Source organism: Pempheris klunzingeri, chromosome 10, assembly GCF_042242105.1.
Source record: "Pempheris klunzingeri isolate RE-2024b chromosome 10, fPemKlu1.hap1, whole genome shotgun sequence".
In the NCBI taxonomy this organism is placed as follows: Eukaryota; Metazoa; Chordata; class Actinopteri; order Acropomatiformes; family Pempheridae; genus Pempheris; species Pempheris klunzingeri.
This window is the reverse complement of record NC_092021.1, coordinates 23,280,276-23,295,529: the sequence shown is the minus strand read 5'-3', so window position 1 is coordinate 23,295,529 and position 15,254 is coordinate 23,280,276. Positions and strand designations below refer to the sequence as shown.

Sequence of the window (15,254 nt, the reverse complement as noted above, 5' to 3'; positions counted from 1 at the left end):
AGCGGAGGGTAAACTTTACATACAAGTTAACACGACATAATTAAGACCGTGACCTCGTCTTTCCATGACGGACTGAACTGAACCAGACAGTTACACATCAGTTTACTGTCAGAGGCTGGCACTAAAAACACACTGACCCAGACTGATTACACACACACACACACACACACACACACACACACAGGTGACTTCTTACTTCTTACTAAGCTGATAAAAGTGAAAATAACATTTAGTGATACTGAAAAGAAATTATTACAAAACAACAATAACCACAACTACAAGTACAAAAACACTGATCAGACTCTCATCACTATTTATGGGTGTGTGTGTGTGTGTGTGTGTGTGTGTGTGTGTGTGTGTGTGTGTAAGCAGCTTTTGTGCTCAGCCCTCATGAAGCTTAATGTGGTTAGAGAAGATTAGCTCAGCGTTGCTAGTTAGCTGCTCAGCGTGTGTGTGTGTGTGTGTGTGTGAGAGGCTGCTTTGGTGAGGATTTGGTTGAAACCTACATTTGCCAATTAGGCTGGCTGTCACCGTGGCGACCGGAGGCTCAGGTAATCCCGTACTCAGGAGGGAGGGGGGAGGGGCGGAGTCTGTTTGCCTCAAATTTACTATAAACACAGACTCTGAGGATGAGCCTTCTCGCTCTTCAGTGCGCTCCACGAAAACATCAAACAATCGAGTTATGATCAGTGTTAATGTGTTTTACTCCCACTGACACCACTACGACCGCTGAAAATAATAATACACAACCAAAAGCTACACAAATCTAGAAAAAACTGAGCCCGTAACACCAAAAATACAACAATATTCATACAAAAATGAAATATAATGATAGAAAAGAGAGATGTGTATAAAAAAGAATGTATTTATTCAGATAAAATAAAGATATATCTACTGTATGTATAGAGCTTATAGATAGAAAAACAGAATATGAAGTGATGAGGTATAAATACAATAACTATAAAAACCAGCCAAACATCAGATATAAAACAGAGTGAAAGTGATTTAAAAGTTTTTTTTCTCCACATCATCAACTAAACTTTCTCTTTTTGTGAGTATTTAGGAAAAGTGTTAAATCTAATATTTAATGTATTCATCCAACTGTTAACGTATAGAACTGGAGGTTGGTCAGATTTCCAGACAGAAACATGATTCAGTTCATAAATACTCATACTCATCAAAATATTCATGGTTAAATGTAGTTTCCAGAGGAGACACAAATAAACTAATAGATATCACCATGAAGCATCTCCAGTAGATTATTTACATTAAGACAATTATTTTTTTTGTATTACAACTTTTATGAAATGTTAAGTTTAAATATGCGCTAATTTGCCTACATCTCATTGGATAAAGCTTCAAAATACTTCTTTCATTTTGTGGAAATATTAGAAACAACGTTCAAGAGGACATTTTATCAATTAAATCCAAATTGCTTTATCAGCATGAATGTAACAATATGTCAAACTTTCTAGGAATAAAATCTTTAAACGACTTTAAATGAGTCAACAAACAAATACAAATAAAATCCCGTAATGTCTCACCTCAAACCTGAAACTGAAGCTTTGTGCTTCATCGATTATTTGAGTTTAGTTGAGTTTGTTATCAACTTTGTGTCTTTTGTTTGTGTCTTTCCCAAAGTAAAATAATCTACTGGACTTTTATTGTGAAGTTGGAGTTATTTATCATTAGGGCTGTTTATCGTTGCACTTTATTGGCACCACTGTCAATACTTTGAGAAACACAAACATGTTATTATAACATTATATAAAGCACTTTTCTATGTGTTCGTTGTCACTGGATCCGAAGTAAAGGCAAGTGAAATAAACTGTCTTCAACTTCACAATAAAAGCCCAGAGGGTAGTTTTATTTTGACACAGATCTCTCTACCTGGCTGTCCTCACGCCGTTCTGTCTCCACCTGTGTGTCAGGGTGGTGTGTGTTGGTGGCGACGGCTCGGTGGCCGAGCTGTGTCACGCTATGGTCCTCAGAGCTCAGCTGGACGCTGATTCTCCAGAGAAACCAGTAAAACCAGTGCTGCCGCTTGGAATCATTCCTGCTGGTGAGAGAGAGGACGCGTACCCTCGTAGATCCACACATTATAGACCAACACTTTACAGAAACACATACACATCCACATTAACTCCCAAACTTTTATCAACCATCTGACTGTCCGTCCGTTTGTCTTTACAGGTTCTACAGACGTGATTTCCTGTTCTGTTCATGGAGTCAGAGATCCAGTCACTGCAGCCCTGCACATCATCCTGGGTAAGTTCTACCTGTCGTAGATCTATAAGGTGCAATGCTGCAGGTCTATGGGCACATTAGCTGTGGTGGGTTCTACCTGGTCTAAATCTATTGTCACATCGTCCTGGCTAGGATTTAGCTATTCTAGATCTATAGTCATATTGTTCCTCCTGCGTGGCATCTACCTATTCTAGCTCTATATGCGTTTTACCTCTTGTAGATCTAGAGCCATATCCTGGGTGGGTTCTACCTGTTGTAGACCTATGTTTGTGGTGTCCTGGGTGGGTTCTCTCTATTCTAGATCTACAGTCGCATTGTCCTGAGTGGGTTCTACCTATTCTAGATCTATAGTCACATTGTCCTGAGTGGGTTCTACCTATTGTAGATCTATGCTTATGTTGTCCTGAGTGGGTTCTACCTGTTGTAGATCTATGCTTATGTTGTCCTGAGTGGGTTCTATCTATTGTAGATCTACAGTCACAGATGTGTGACAGCAGGATCAGTTTCACTCTAAATCACAGGTTCACTGTAGCTCCGCCCCCTTCACCTCCTCTCAGGTACACCTGTCGACCAATCAGCTGGCAGCAGGACAGGCCGCTGTGTTTGAATGACGGGTTGTGGTTCATTAGCACTAATTATGTGTGTGTGTGTGTGTGTGTGTGTGACAGATGGGTGTATTCAGTGGCATAAATCAGTCTAATTACTGAACAACAGAAAACAGTTAAAGCTCCCAGGCAGGAAGCTGTTCCCACGGACACCAGGTGACGACAGGTGAACATACCTGAGCGGTCTGCCATGGCGCCCTGATGAATCAGTGAAGGAGGTGAACACATTATTACTCCGTTATTCTCCACGTCAGACCTCGGGCTCATATAGGAGCTGTGGTTATTCTCGTGGTTAATGTTTTTTGGCGGGGAGCTGATTAGCTCCGCCTCCACTCAGGTGATGTCACCAGCATCACGTCCAGTTTGTCGTGTTTATTATAAACCAACATTTGATGAAAACTGGTCCAGAGTTAATTGAGTTGGAGTTGATTTTGTGGTGAAGTCCGCGTCTCTTGACCTCCCCAATATGGCCGCCACCTAGGGTCACATGAACGAACATGGTGTCCATGTTTCTGTGTCTAAGATTTTACCTGCTGGTCGGAATAAATACTGGTTGCACTCCAGGTTTGATCTCATTGACACACTGACTGTGAGGCTGACCGGATTAAAGACACACACACACACACACACACACTGACAACACGCCATATGGTGAGGAAATCAGACTCTATCTAGAGAGACAGACAGGCAGTCAGTCAGTCAGACAGACAGGTGAGGAGAGAGCAGTTCAGTAGGTTACAACAGGTATGTGGGCAGATGGCACGCTGTGTGTGTGTGTGTGTGTGTGTGTGTGTGTGTGTGTGTGTGTGTGTGTGTGTGTGTGTGTGTGTGTGTGTGTGTGTGTGTGTGTGTGTGTGTGTGTGTGTGTGTGTGTGTGTGTGTGTGTGTGTGTGTGTGTGTGTGTGTGTGAAATCTGGTTATTTTTCTCTTCCAGTTACTTCTATGGTTTGTGGTGCGTTCACAGGTTGTGGGAAATCAGAGAGTCTTAAACAGTCTTAAACTCTAAACCATCTTCATGCAGCTTCAAGTTTCGAGGCACGTTAAACTATTTTATAGAAATGTTAGTCAAACATGCACCTGAACGTAGCCCTGCACATGTTTACCACCATTAGTCACTTAAAGGAGGATTCCACCCAAGAGTCAATCAATCAATCAATCTAGGTCTAGACTGGAGCACTAACAACCACAGACCGGTCAGTCTACTGTAGTGTACACACACACACACACACACACACTCCTGACCTCTTTTCATCGCCCATATTTGGAGTGCTGCTCCTCATGAATATTAATAAGTTTCTCACCATACGACCACTTGCCCTCCTTACAGGCTGTGTGTGTGTGTGTGTGTGTGTATTATAAATATTCATTCCTATGAATACCCCCCACCCCCCTCCATCCTCCACCCCCCCATGTCCATCCGTCCGTCTGTCTCCAGGTCACCTGCAGCAGGTGGACATGTGCAGCTTCTCGTCTCTCGGCCAGTTGGTGCGTTTCGGTTTCACCGCCATGTTCGGCTTCGGCGGGCGGAGCTTAGCACGGGCGGAGAAGAAGAGGTGGATGCCGTCGTCACGGCGACGGGAGTACGCTCTGGTGAAGTCATTGGCCAGGCTGAGGTAACACACACACACACACACACACACAAATTCAAGTTATGTAGAGTGAGTTGAATTTGTATTTATTTATTTATATGTATATTTATTTATTAGTATATTTATGTATTTATTCATTTATTCGTTCATTTATTCATGACAGTCTAAGGATGGGAGGGCATGTGTTCAGATCTCAAAGCCCTTTGAAACAAAATAGTGTTTTGGGCTTTTTAAATAACGTTGACTTGAATTCAGATTCAAATCTGTCACAGAAATGTTCATAATTCAAAATTTAGCCACGATGGCGTCGTATTGAGATAAAGTCCCAGGGAATAGAGGATGAATTCCTCTAGCACCAGCAGGTTGGTATTCGTCCACGTCTCAGTCTGGTTTCCTGTTTCCTCGTCCCTCAGACCGGAGGACTGTCAGCTGTCTTTCCTACCAGCGAAGAAGTCGAACAAGGATTTATTGTGAGAAACATACACACACACACATTGACTCAGGCTCGTGTTGATTAAGTGTTTAAATTCTGTCATAAGTGATTTAAAAAGTTGTCCTAACAACTGATTTTATCATTGATTTGAAAGCACTAGAGAAATATCATGTATGTGTTTATGAATGTCAGTGTTTTTTGATTCTTTCACAATAAACACAGCTGTCGGTCACATTTAAGACTAAATTTGAGCTCCTTTTTCTCAGAGACCAGGACCAGGACCAGGACCCAGAGTCAGGTGAGACTAGGCTACTCTTTAGATCAAAGCTGGTTCAGATTTCCACCGACGTGTTTCATTTACATGTTTTTTTTGGTCGGTGCAGAGGGCGAGGAGTCCTGGACGACCAATCAGGGGCTGTATCTGAGCATCAGCATCATGTCCATCCCCTGCCTGAGTCCACACGCGCCTCAAGGACTGGCTCCCAACACCAGGTACGCGTTGATGTCAGCCATGTTGTGACCTCAGACTGTGGATAACAAGTGGACCCTGAGTTTGGTTTCGTCAATGTCGCCATCTTTTTTTGGAGCCAGAAGTGACGTTCGTTCGACAAAGAAGATTTGGGGAAGATTTGATTATTAGATGAGATGAAGGGAACACAAACGTGGATGCTAATGTCGCTCCATGTTTAAATTAGCAACTTAAAAGGTGTTGATATTTTCCTCGCAGCTTCTTTCTGCTGCTCCCAGGTGGCCAGCATTAATGAATTAACTTTAATTAGCGTCATCTGATGTTATATAATATAGTTCATTTTGTTTTTGTTAACAAAAACAGTCAGGAGGGATTAAAATAAAGTTTGTTTGGAGATTATTTAGTGTCATGAAGCTGAATATTTTCCTAAATGTAGCCTAGACCTTCCCTAACATGGGTTGTGTTTGAATTGTTTCAGTTATCAGTCTTGACCTTGTTAGAGAGTTAGAGAGCAGATTAGCCCGGCTCAGCATGGCCCGGCCCGGCCCGGCCTCTGAGAGGTGACGTTCACTCGCCAAAGACGGCCTCTGACTGGTTAGTGTCACGGTAGTCGCACCCTAAAGCATTCGCTGCTTTACTGTCATTTCTCAGGAAGCGCAGTTTATTTATCACATAAATTCGAAATACGTCAGCTAGATCTTTAAAGGTGAGTCAGTTTAAAAAAAACAGCTTTCAAAATAAAAGTCCCCGTGCAGACTTTCAATCGTATAGTGCACGACCACATCAGTGACGTCAACTGGACGCTGGCACTAACATTTTAACCCGCTGTCTGTAGCTGCAGCACAACAAAGTAGTAAATACGCACAAAAAACACATTTAAACCAGACAAAATAAGACACGTAGACTTTTTGCTCATGTAAGAAGCACGAAAATCACAGCAAAGTGACCAAAACAACGAAATCTGAGTCAATTAATCGACCTAAAAGTCATTTAACCGGCCGGGCAAATGGAAAATGTTTCCTGAGGTAATAAATCATTTTCTCATAGACTTCAGTTCACTCTGGCTTCTCTTTGGAGTCGACCCTGAAGCGCTTCTTTTCCGCAGCCTGTGGTCGTGACCTTGAACTGAACACGCTCCTCTACTTCCTGTTTGTGGCAGGTTGGCCAATGGCAGCGCAGCGTTGATCGCTGTAGGAAACACCACCAGGTCAGAGTTCATCAAACACCTGAAGAGGTACAGCAGCTCCAGTGGACAGGTGAGTCCTCTCAGGACCAACAGGAGGCAAAAGGAACTCGACGAATTAGTTATTAGTTTTATTTCAGATTTAATTCTGCGTTGCACTTTTCAGCCACATGAGGAAGCTCTGTGGCATCTCTGCTTTGTAACTTATTGCCTGTTAAATGTGGCTAAATGTGCTTATTTTTTTTAATAACTTATAAAGTCTTTAAAATTTGCATATTTCTACAGATGAGAGAGGAAAAAACAGAAATGTTAACTCCGCCTAAGTGTATTTATTTGGTCTCATTTATAAAATATTTAACATTGATTTATGGTCTCAATTATTTTAAAGCGAAGCTGTGAGTTATAAAATTAAATGGCTGGTTTATTTATTGAAGATTATATAAGATGCTGCCGTAACAATGTTAACTATCCTCATGTTTCATAGATGCTATTGTGAATGAGGCTGTGATGGTTTGTCTGGAGCAGCTCCCCCCGCTTCCACTAAGAGTTGGTAGAGGCCAAAAACAGAGCTAAAAGAGAGTGAATTTTGGAGTTAAAATCGTCATGCGGTCATACAGGGACTCCAGATGGATGCTAATATTGGCCTTTTCACAGCACACAGTTTGACTCGTCCTAGCTAGAGAAGCACAGGTCTTGTTAATAACATTAACGATGGCTCTGTCCCAGTAAGCTGAGCTAGCGTGCACAAGGCCAGCACCCTGAAACTAAAGCAGCTAAATGGAACTCAGCCATCATTCATCTGATGATCTACACTTGTGACAAAGCAAAACGTCCTCTGTGAAAAAGGCCCATTGCTCCAAATCATCAACTCAAAGGGTGATAAAATGTTTAATGTTCTCTTCACAGCTTGTTTCTGCTGCCCCCAGGTGGCTTAAACAGTAGGATACTACAGCGTCACTCCTGTTAAACTACAAAAACACGCTAAAAACACACCTGCTGCACATTAACCAGCAAGCAAACTTCTAATTTTAGCATTACTGAATTAACTTAAATTAGCTACAGCTGATATAACAGTAAAGAGGACTTAACCTAAACCGTCCCTGACGTGTTTTGATTGTTTCTATCAGACTTGACCTTGTCATTCTGAGGCCAAGTTAAAAAAACAACAACAAACAACTAGTTAGTGAGCAGATTAGCCTGGTTCAGCATGGCCCGGCTTGGCCTGGCCACTGAGACCGCACACTAACCCACTTACTAAATATACTATCAGTGTGGCGTTCGCTGTCCTGCAGAGTAAAAAGGTTGTTTACAGACTGACCTACATCCTGTTAGCCTACATCCTCATGCAGGAGGAGGGCGGCCCAGCGTCCAACACGACGGGCCGCGGCGGCGTCCTGGTGGAGCAGCCGACACGTAACCATGACAACCCCGGTCTGAGTCGGTCCTGTAAAAAACATAAAGTAAACCAGATGTCGGACAAGGGAATATTTTATTTAAATCCTTTACTTGTAAAGTACTGAAATACTCTTTTACAAAGTAAAGTAGGCAGATATTAACAGGAAAATGTATTTAAAGTATTAGAAGTAGAAGTACTAGTAGAGAAATAACCTTTGTGAGTGTGTATCCTAAATACTGTAAGTAATGATTTTCTTCACCAAGAGTCCAAACTTCAAATGATTCAGTTTGATAAAGTAATTTAAGAAAAGGAAAAACGGCAAATCATATTTGAGAAGCTGAAAACATTAAATGTTTCAGGTGTTTTTGCATGTTTGCATGCACAAATGTTTCTGAGTACTTTTTGGATAATTAATTAATGAGTGATTACTCATTTAAGCCCAAATTAACCAAGACATGCAATGCATCACATTTTTAAAGTCTTTCTTACGTTTTGAGTACTAAATCTTAGTTTGTAGAGGATAAAGTGCAAAATCTCCCTCTAAAATATGGTGAAGCAGAAGTGGGAAAGTGCCATTAAAATAGAAAATACTCAATTAAAGTACAAGTACATGAATGTAGTTAGTTACACTCAACATACTGTAGACTGCTGTTATGAATGAATCTGCCCTCCAGGATCAGATTTATTCTAAGAGAAAAGAAACAAACCTGAGGAGGAAAGAAAGCAGACAGACTGGACAGAGAGACAGTCTGTCTGTCTGTCTGTCTGTCTGTCTGTCTGCTGGTCTTTGCTGCCCCCTGTTGGAGCCTCGTGCTTTTACAGTAGAGACGGCAGAGGACAGGAACAGGAAGAAACCGAGTCTTACAGATTAACAGACTGCTTAAAAGGGGATCTTAATGATCTTTTCTGTCCTCCCTGACTGACCTTTGACCCACATGGACACACACACACACACACACACACACACACACACACACACACACACTCTCTCCTCTCTTGTTTCTCAGTCTAACTGTCTGATTGTCCGTCTTAATTGTCCCGCAGTTCAACTTCTCCTTCGTGGAGACGCACGACGTGTCAGCGGTGAGGATCCGCCCCCGGTCGCTGACTGGCTGGTCGAGGGAGGAGGACGAGGAGGCGGTGGAGGAGGAAGAGGAGGAGGAGGAGAGCGAGGGAGAGTCCAAAACGTCGGCCATCTTCCAGTCAGAGGGAGCCACCTTCCCCTGGAACATCGACGGAGAGCTGGTGGAGATCTCCAACGAAGTGCTCATCAGGTGTGACATCAGTGAAAAACACATCAACATATATATATATATATATATATATATAATAATAATCATAAATATTATTAATAATGTGTTATTGATCTGAGTGAAACAGGGCTGCAAATAATTTAATTACTGATTAATCAGCCAACAAAGTTTCTTGATTTCGTTTGATCAATAAAATATTAGAAAATAGTGACGTTCAAGGTTCAAGGTGACGTCATCAAACAGATTCTAGCAATAAAAGAAGTGATTATATTCAAAAGTAATCAATACGCTGGGTAATTAACAGATATACGTATATTATATAATCACTGTACATCATATTGAAGGTCTCCTTTCCCGACTCTTCTCCCAGGTTATGAAATAAATTGAAATAGACCTTCTGGTGGTGTCAGAGTCCATGTGGACAGTTTTGGTTTTAACAGATTTTCTCCATCTGCTTCATTATTAAAGAGACAATCCGCCAACTTCACACCCAGCGATCAGTTCGCGCATCACGGTCAGCACAACTCAACTCAGCCTGTTAGAAACAATCACGTAGAGGTTGTGTGAATCGGGTTCATGTCCTCTGTGGGAAGGTAACCCTGATGACGTCACAGTGATGTCATCCGGAGCCAGTGAGCGGAGAGCGTGAGGATTTTGGATGTTTTTGTCCAAACAACCTCTCTTTATAAATAAGGGGGCACCACAGGGTTCTGTCCTGGTTCCTGAAATAAAAATGAAATAAAAAATATTCATTTTTATGCAGATGACACAGTTTTTTAGGCCTTTGTTTGTCAGTCGTCTCTACGGCATCTCAAACTTGGACTGAATGCTGACAGAACAAATTGTTTTATTATGAAGAACCCATAACCCCGATGAATATCTCCCTGCCGTCCATACTCATCAATAATGCTGTAATTGAAACTGTCTTATAAATACCTGAAATCTCTCGAAGATTTCTTAAAAATGTGGAAAAATAAAAACAAAACTATCTGCATGGACAGATGCCACCTGAGGGAAGTGACAGTATTTTATATTTTTATCTCATTATATTGAACATCAGACCACCACGGTCCATAACATCTGACTGTGTGTGTGTGTGTGTGTGTGTGTGTGTGTGTGTGTGTGTGTGTGTGTGTGTGTGTGTGTGTGTGTGTGTGGTGCGTTCAGGGTCCACCCGCAGCTCATCACTCTGTACGGGGAGGAGGTGGACGAGGCCGAGTCGGCCGTCTCCTGCAGCTGCATCTGAGCCCAGCGGAGGGCGCCGCCGTGCGTCTGTCCGTGTTGGGGCCAAGTCCGGTCGCCGCGGTAACCGCAGTGACTCCACAGTGGATGACCCTCTCTGGGTCACGACTGTCTCCATGGCGACGTGAACTAATTTAAAAGTTTCATTCGAAGTAGCAAAAACACACAAAAGTAGCGACAAAGCTTTGCAGCTTCCTGTTAAGGACTTAGTACGTTAAATCTGCATTAATTGATTATTTTGTTATTGATTACTGCAGCTTTAATAACCTAGAACGGTAATCCACCTTTGCTACCTCTGCTTTATGATACAAAAATCTTTCAAATCTTTCAACGATGAATGTTTTATATTCAAATGAATGTTTACATTTTACTATATTTTGATTACCAACTCCTCTCAGATGAGATGACATTAATCTAATTTGTGTTGCCTATTTTTTTTATTGCAATTTTCATTTTGTTTCATCTTGTCCAGTCTCTGGTTCTGCAGTTAGTTTAGTTAGTTTGAACTATAGATGTGAGCTACAGATGATAAACTGAATCTGACACTGTGAGGAAAAGCAGAACAAACTCAGTAAAGTTAGTGGAGTCCTGAGTGCATTGATTATAGATTAATAGTGTTTTTATGTTGGTGATAGTCCAGCAGAACCAGACTGGATGAGCCAAAGACTGTAAAAGTTTTATATTTTTACCTCATGTGGCTGTTTTTATTTAGAAGCTCTTTTAAGCTTTTTTTACTGACATGATGCAGATTAGCAGAGTAACAGCTGTGATGATGAGAAAGACCAAACAAGTTGTTGTTTAAATAGAAACATTTTTAATTTTAATGGAAACGTGTTGATAAAAGCAGTGAGACTCTCCAGTGCAGAACAACATAAACATAAAAACTAATTTATTAAAATATAAAAAAAAAACCATCTCTGTCTGATGTGCATTTCTACTAAAAACAAACAGAAGGGAGGGTAGGAGCTGTTTTAAATGTCTAAATTCACAAAATCCAGACAGTTAAAACAATGCTTTCGGATATTTTAAATATCTTTTTTTAACTTTTCTTTCTTTTTTTTTTTTTAAATGCTGGTTTTCAAGTAGTCGTCCATCATTCAACCCTGTTACTGTTACCCGTGCGTGTTAACCAACAAGTTGCATAATTTACTGCCCTCTAACACTGATAGTTTAGGTCAAATCTGGGAGCGGTTGGCTAAAGACTTTTACAAAGAAACTACACCTGGGTTCACCTGAAACTGTCAGGTTTTTAGCTCTTTTCATTTGTCATGTACGTTGTCTTGACAAGCATTCTATAAATTAGCTTTATTATTACCATTATTATTGTAGAACATTCATGTGAACTTCTCATGATTGTTAGGATAAAAAAAATCTCTCACTGATGTCTAAACAACAAAAACCCTTCAGTCTCTACTTGATGTCACATGATGTTTGTTCCTTGGAAGAGAAGTTTTCTTTGTGACAACTACAGACGGCCATGTTTTCTCCAGTCTTGCCCGCGTGCTTCCCGGCAGTAAATTCTAAGTTTTGTTTTTCGGGTACATTCCTGTGAACCGTTTCCTCACAGTGGACTAACAGGGTTAAGCCCCGGTCACCAGAACATGACGCAGCAAAACTCATCCGTACATCTTCGCAAAATTCGGTCCCAGAATATTATGTTTCCTATGGATGTCCTACACCCTGCAGGAAGCGACGCACAGCGCAGGTGTCGTCTGATGCGGTTAGTATTTTCACACCACCACAGCTGCCGCATTGTGTAAGTACTTGTGGTCATGTGTGTCCATGTGCTGATGCCAAAATGAGGTGCGGTCAGACACATTGTTGGCTCAGCAGAAAGCGAATGTGCCTCTGACGAACAAAAACCTGGTCTAAAGTCGATGGCGCAGTATTTTCCACATGACCCTGCTGAAACCGCCTTTTAAATAGCAACACACCAAGTGCTGCCATCTGGGTTTTGATGGAAACCATGAAGTGAAACGGCATCCGTCACGTAAAAAAAGTGCCCAAAAACACTTTCTGCCTGAAGTCTTTTGTTGCGAAAGAGATTCCTGTAAAACGGTGGATACATTTTTTTTTACCCCTGTGAAATTACTTTGATCGATTTGGTCCGATAACATCTGGAAAATCTGGAAGAGCCGCATGATTGAGTCATTTTATCCCCATTCGTCTTAGCGGACGGCTAATTGGACACTAGTGTGGTGGAGCCTCGTCTCCAACACAGCGTCCAGTTCTGGTTTAAATGGGGGCCGACGGTGAAGAACCACAGGTGGATCCTATGAGGAAAGACAGTAGCACCCCTTCTGTTACGCATGTCTTGAGTACCAGCACATCCCAGCAGCCATCACCTGACTACTACTTCTATCTGGACAGTATGTGTTGTGTGCTACAGGCGTAAAGTGGTGAAACACACAATCCAGTGAGTCTGCTGTGTGTGTGTGTGTGTGTGTGTCTCACCAGTGCATAAAGTGTTGGTCAGCAGGTACGTAAAACTGTAAAAAGCTAAACAGGAGTTTTCCCAGAGAGTTATGAGCCAATCAGAGGTCAGGTTTCCGTCCCCTGAGATCGAAGGTCTTCAGACACTTCAGTCACTTCCTTTGGTTCGTTTCCTCCTAAAGAGTCAAAATGGACGCTCAAGGAAGGCTCAAGCTCCTCCAACTGGCTCACTTCCCTTTTTTATGAATCCTCCATCGCTGCAGTCTTTCTCCAAGTCTTTGAACTTTCTCAATTTGTGAAGGCGCATCAGGAAAACAGTTTAAAAGTCACGGTCAGATTCAGGAGGCGTTCAGATGAGACGTTTTATCATCCGACGGGTCTGCGTCGACTCGTCAGGAGTCAAACCTTCAAACCGTCCGACACAGCGTAACGTTCTGCTATGTGGGACGAATCGGGCTGCCATATGTTCATACATAGCACTCCGTCCATCCATCCATCCTTCCCCGGCATCCCACAGCACACACGTCTCATGAACTCCATCCTCGGGTCAGAGGTTCGACAGTCGGGGTTAGGAAGTGCTTTCTCTTTTGTCGTTTTTAGGAACATAATCCCAGCTGTCTCTCTTGAACTCCTCCTGCTCCTCCTTCTTCTTCTGGAAGTCCCGCTTAAAGAAACCAGCCTGGGAGACACACAGGTAGACGAGTTAACTCAGACATAAAGTAAAAAAAAATTTAAAAAATGAAGCTGTGTTGTGTGTTGCTACTGCAGCCATTATTTTATGACATACTGTGGTTTTTCAGCACCATTACATTGTGTTATTACATGGCTTTGTTGAATAATAATAATAATAAAAGAAAAGGACACCTACTTTCCACAGACACCAGATGAGAGCAGCCAGGATCAACAGACCCAAAACTAAACTGACCACGATGATGAAGATCTTCACCGGTGTTGAAGGTTTCTGGGTAAAAACAGCTTCCACCACCTACAAGATGAGATCACATGATTTAATTTGACTCCACGGTGTTTGTTGTCGTCGGTTCTCGGTTGTGACGGGCGTTGAGGCGTTTTACCTGCGCTACGGGTTGTTGGTGCACGACGACGGTGTGAGGACCGTCTCTGGGATTTGAGATCATCGCCGTGCTCTCCAGCCTCATGATACCATGACGACCCTGAGACACAGATAAGCAGGCAGACATCAGGTGTTTTTACCTGTTTCTCTAAACGTGGGGCCACCTGAGCACTTTTCAGTGTGTATATCTGTGTGAGAGTGTGTGTGTGTGTGTGTGTGTGTGTGTGTCTTTGTATGATTATGAGAACAAATTTTGTTTTTTTGGGGTTCCTCACAACTCCTAAAGGCTGTTTGAAGGTCAGGACTTGGTTTTAAGGTTAAGATTAGAATTAAGTTAAGTTGTGAGGGTTAAGGTTAAGAGCTCGGAAATGCAATACCACAATAAGTGTCCTCACAATCATAGGAGGACAAGAATCTATGCGAGTGTGTGTAAGTTCCTGTACGTGCTACATAGTGAGGACCATTTTAACGGCAGAGTAAATGAGGACATTTTGGCCAGTCGTCATAACGTCAAGGTTAAGGTTTAACTTATGGTTAGGATAAGGGTTAGTTTATGCATTTAGTTGTGATGGTTAAGGTGTGTGTGTGTGTGTGTGTGTGTGTGTGTGTTTTACCGGAGCTTGCAGTAGCACAGCAGGGTTCAGTCTGATCTCCAGCTGGATCACGGCTTCCACCCCCATCTCCAGGTTACCGAGACGACACACCAGCCGTTCACACACCTCATCGCCACGGCCGCAAAACTACACACACACGCAGAGAAACATCGTGAAGTTCATACACTGTAGGTCAGCGTGCCGTCAGGATGGTGGAGTGACTGTTGATGTGTAAGTGATTTGCCAAATTTTCTAATTATTTGCCTCCCCAACATGGCAAACATTACATCTGGTCACTGGCTGTGAGACTCTATAAATAATCTGCATTTGTATTTATGTTCACGTTTTATTTCATATTATTTACAGTAATCATTATTCTAGCACTGTTTCTTTCACCTTTCCTGCCCTGTTTAGTCCCTTAATCAACATTTACTCCATCACAGTGACGGCAGACTATCACGTCACCGCTGATGTGCTGTTGTGTGTGTTGGTGTTTTCCCTATTTAAGCTGCATGACATCTATCTATTAATCTATCACCAAAGTCTAGGACTTTGTTAACTTTCTTAGTCGTTTGACAGAATTTAAAGCTCTTTGATTAAAGGTTTCTTACATCAGTGGATCAGGGACTTCTCTCCTAAAGGAAAGTCTCCTTTGGCTTTTTAATAAGTGCAGCAGTTTCACAGCATTTGTTCTTGTAATTAAACTGCAGGTGAACACGTTGGGCAGGCATTGCATAAT

The 15,254-nt window shown here is 42.1% G+C and overlaps 2 protein-coding genes across 2 annotated transcripts in view; one reads left to right on the top strand and one right to left on the bottom strand.

Moving 5' to 3' along the window:
• The window catches only part of cerkl (CERK like autophagy regulator), a 30,064-nt gene extending 19,643 nt beyond the window's left edge, over positions 1-10,421 (top strand). Inside the window, exons 6-14 of the mRNA XM_070838530.1 lie at positions 1,932-2,062; positions 2,194-2,268; positions 4,288-4,465; positions 4,855-4,911; positions 5,141-5,172; positions 5,258-5,366; positions 6,503-6,599; positions 8,967-9,196; positions 10,343-10,421. Of these exons, the coding sequence (XP_070694631.1) occupies positions 1,932-2,062; positions 2,194-2,268; positions 4,288-4,465; positions 4,855-4,911; positions 5,141-5,172; positions 5,258-5,366; positions 6,503-6,599; positions 8,967-9,196; positions 10,343-10,421 (988 nt within the window). The remainder of the gene's footprint in view (positions 1-1,931; positions 2,063-2,193; positions 2,269-4,287; positions 4,466-4,854; positions 4,912-5,140; positions 5,173-5,257; positions 5,367-6,502; positions 6,600-8,966; positions 9,197-10,342) is intronic.
• An 892-nt stretch (positions 10,422-11,313) lies between these two features.
• The window catches only part of itga4 (integrin alpha 4), a 29,121-nt gene continuing 25,180 nt past the window's right edge, over positions 11,314-15,254 (bottom strand). The window contains exons 27-30 of the mRNA XM_070838169.1: positions 14,537-14,662; positions 13,924-14,022; positions 13,719-13,835; positions 11,314-13,529 (exon numbers count right to left, since the gene is read on the bottom strand). Of these exons, the coding sequence (XP_070694270.1) occupies positions 13,419-13,529; positions 13,719-13,835; positions 13,924-14,022; positions 14,537-14,662 (453 nt within the window). The 3' untranslated portion in view covers positions 11,314-13,418. The remainder of the gene's footprint in view (positions 13,530-13,718; positions 13,836-13,923; positions 14,023-14,536; positions 14,663-15,254) is intronic.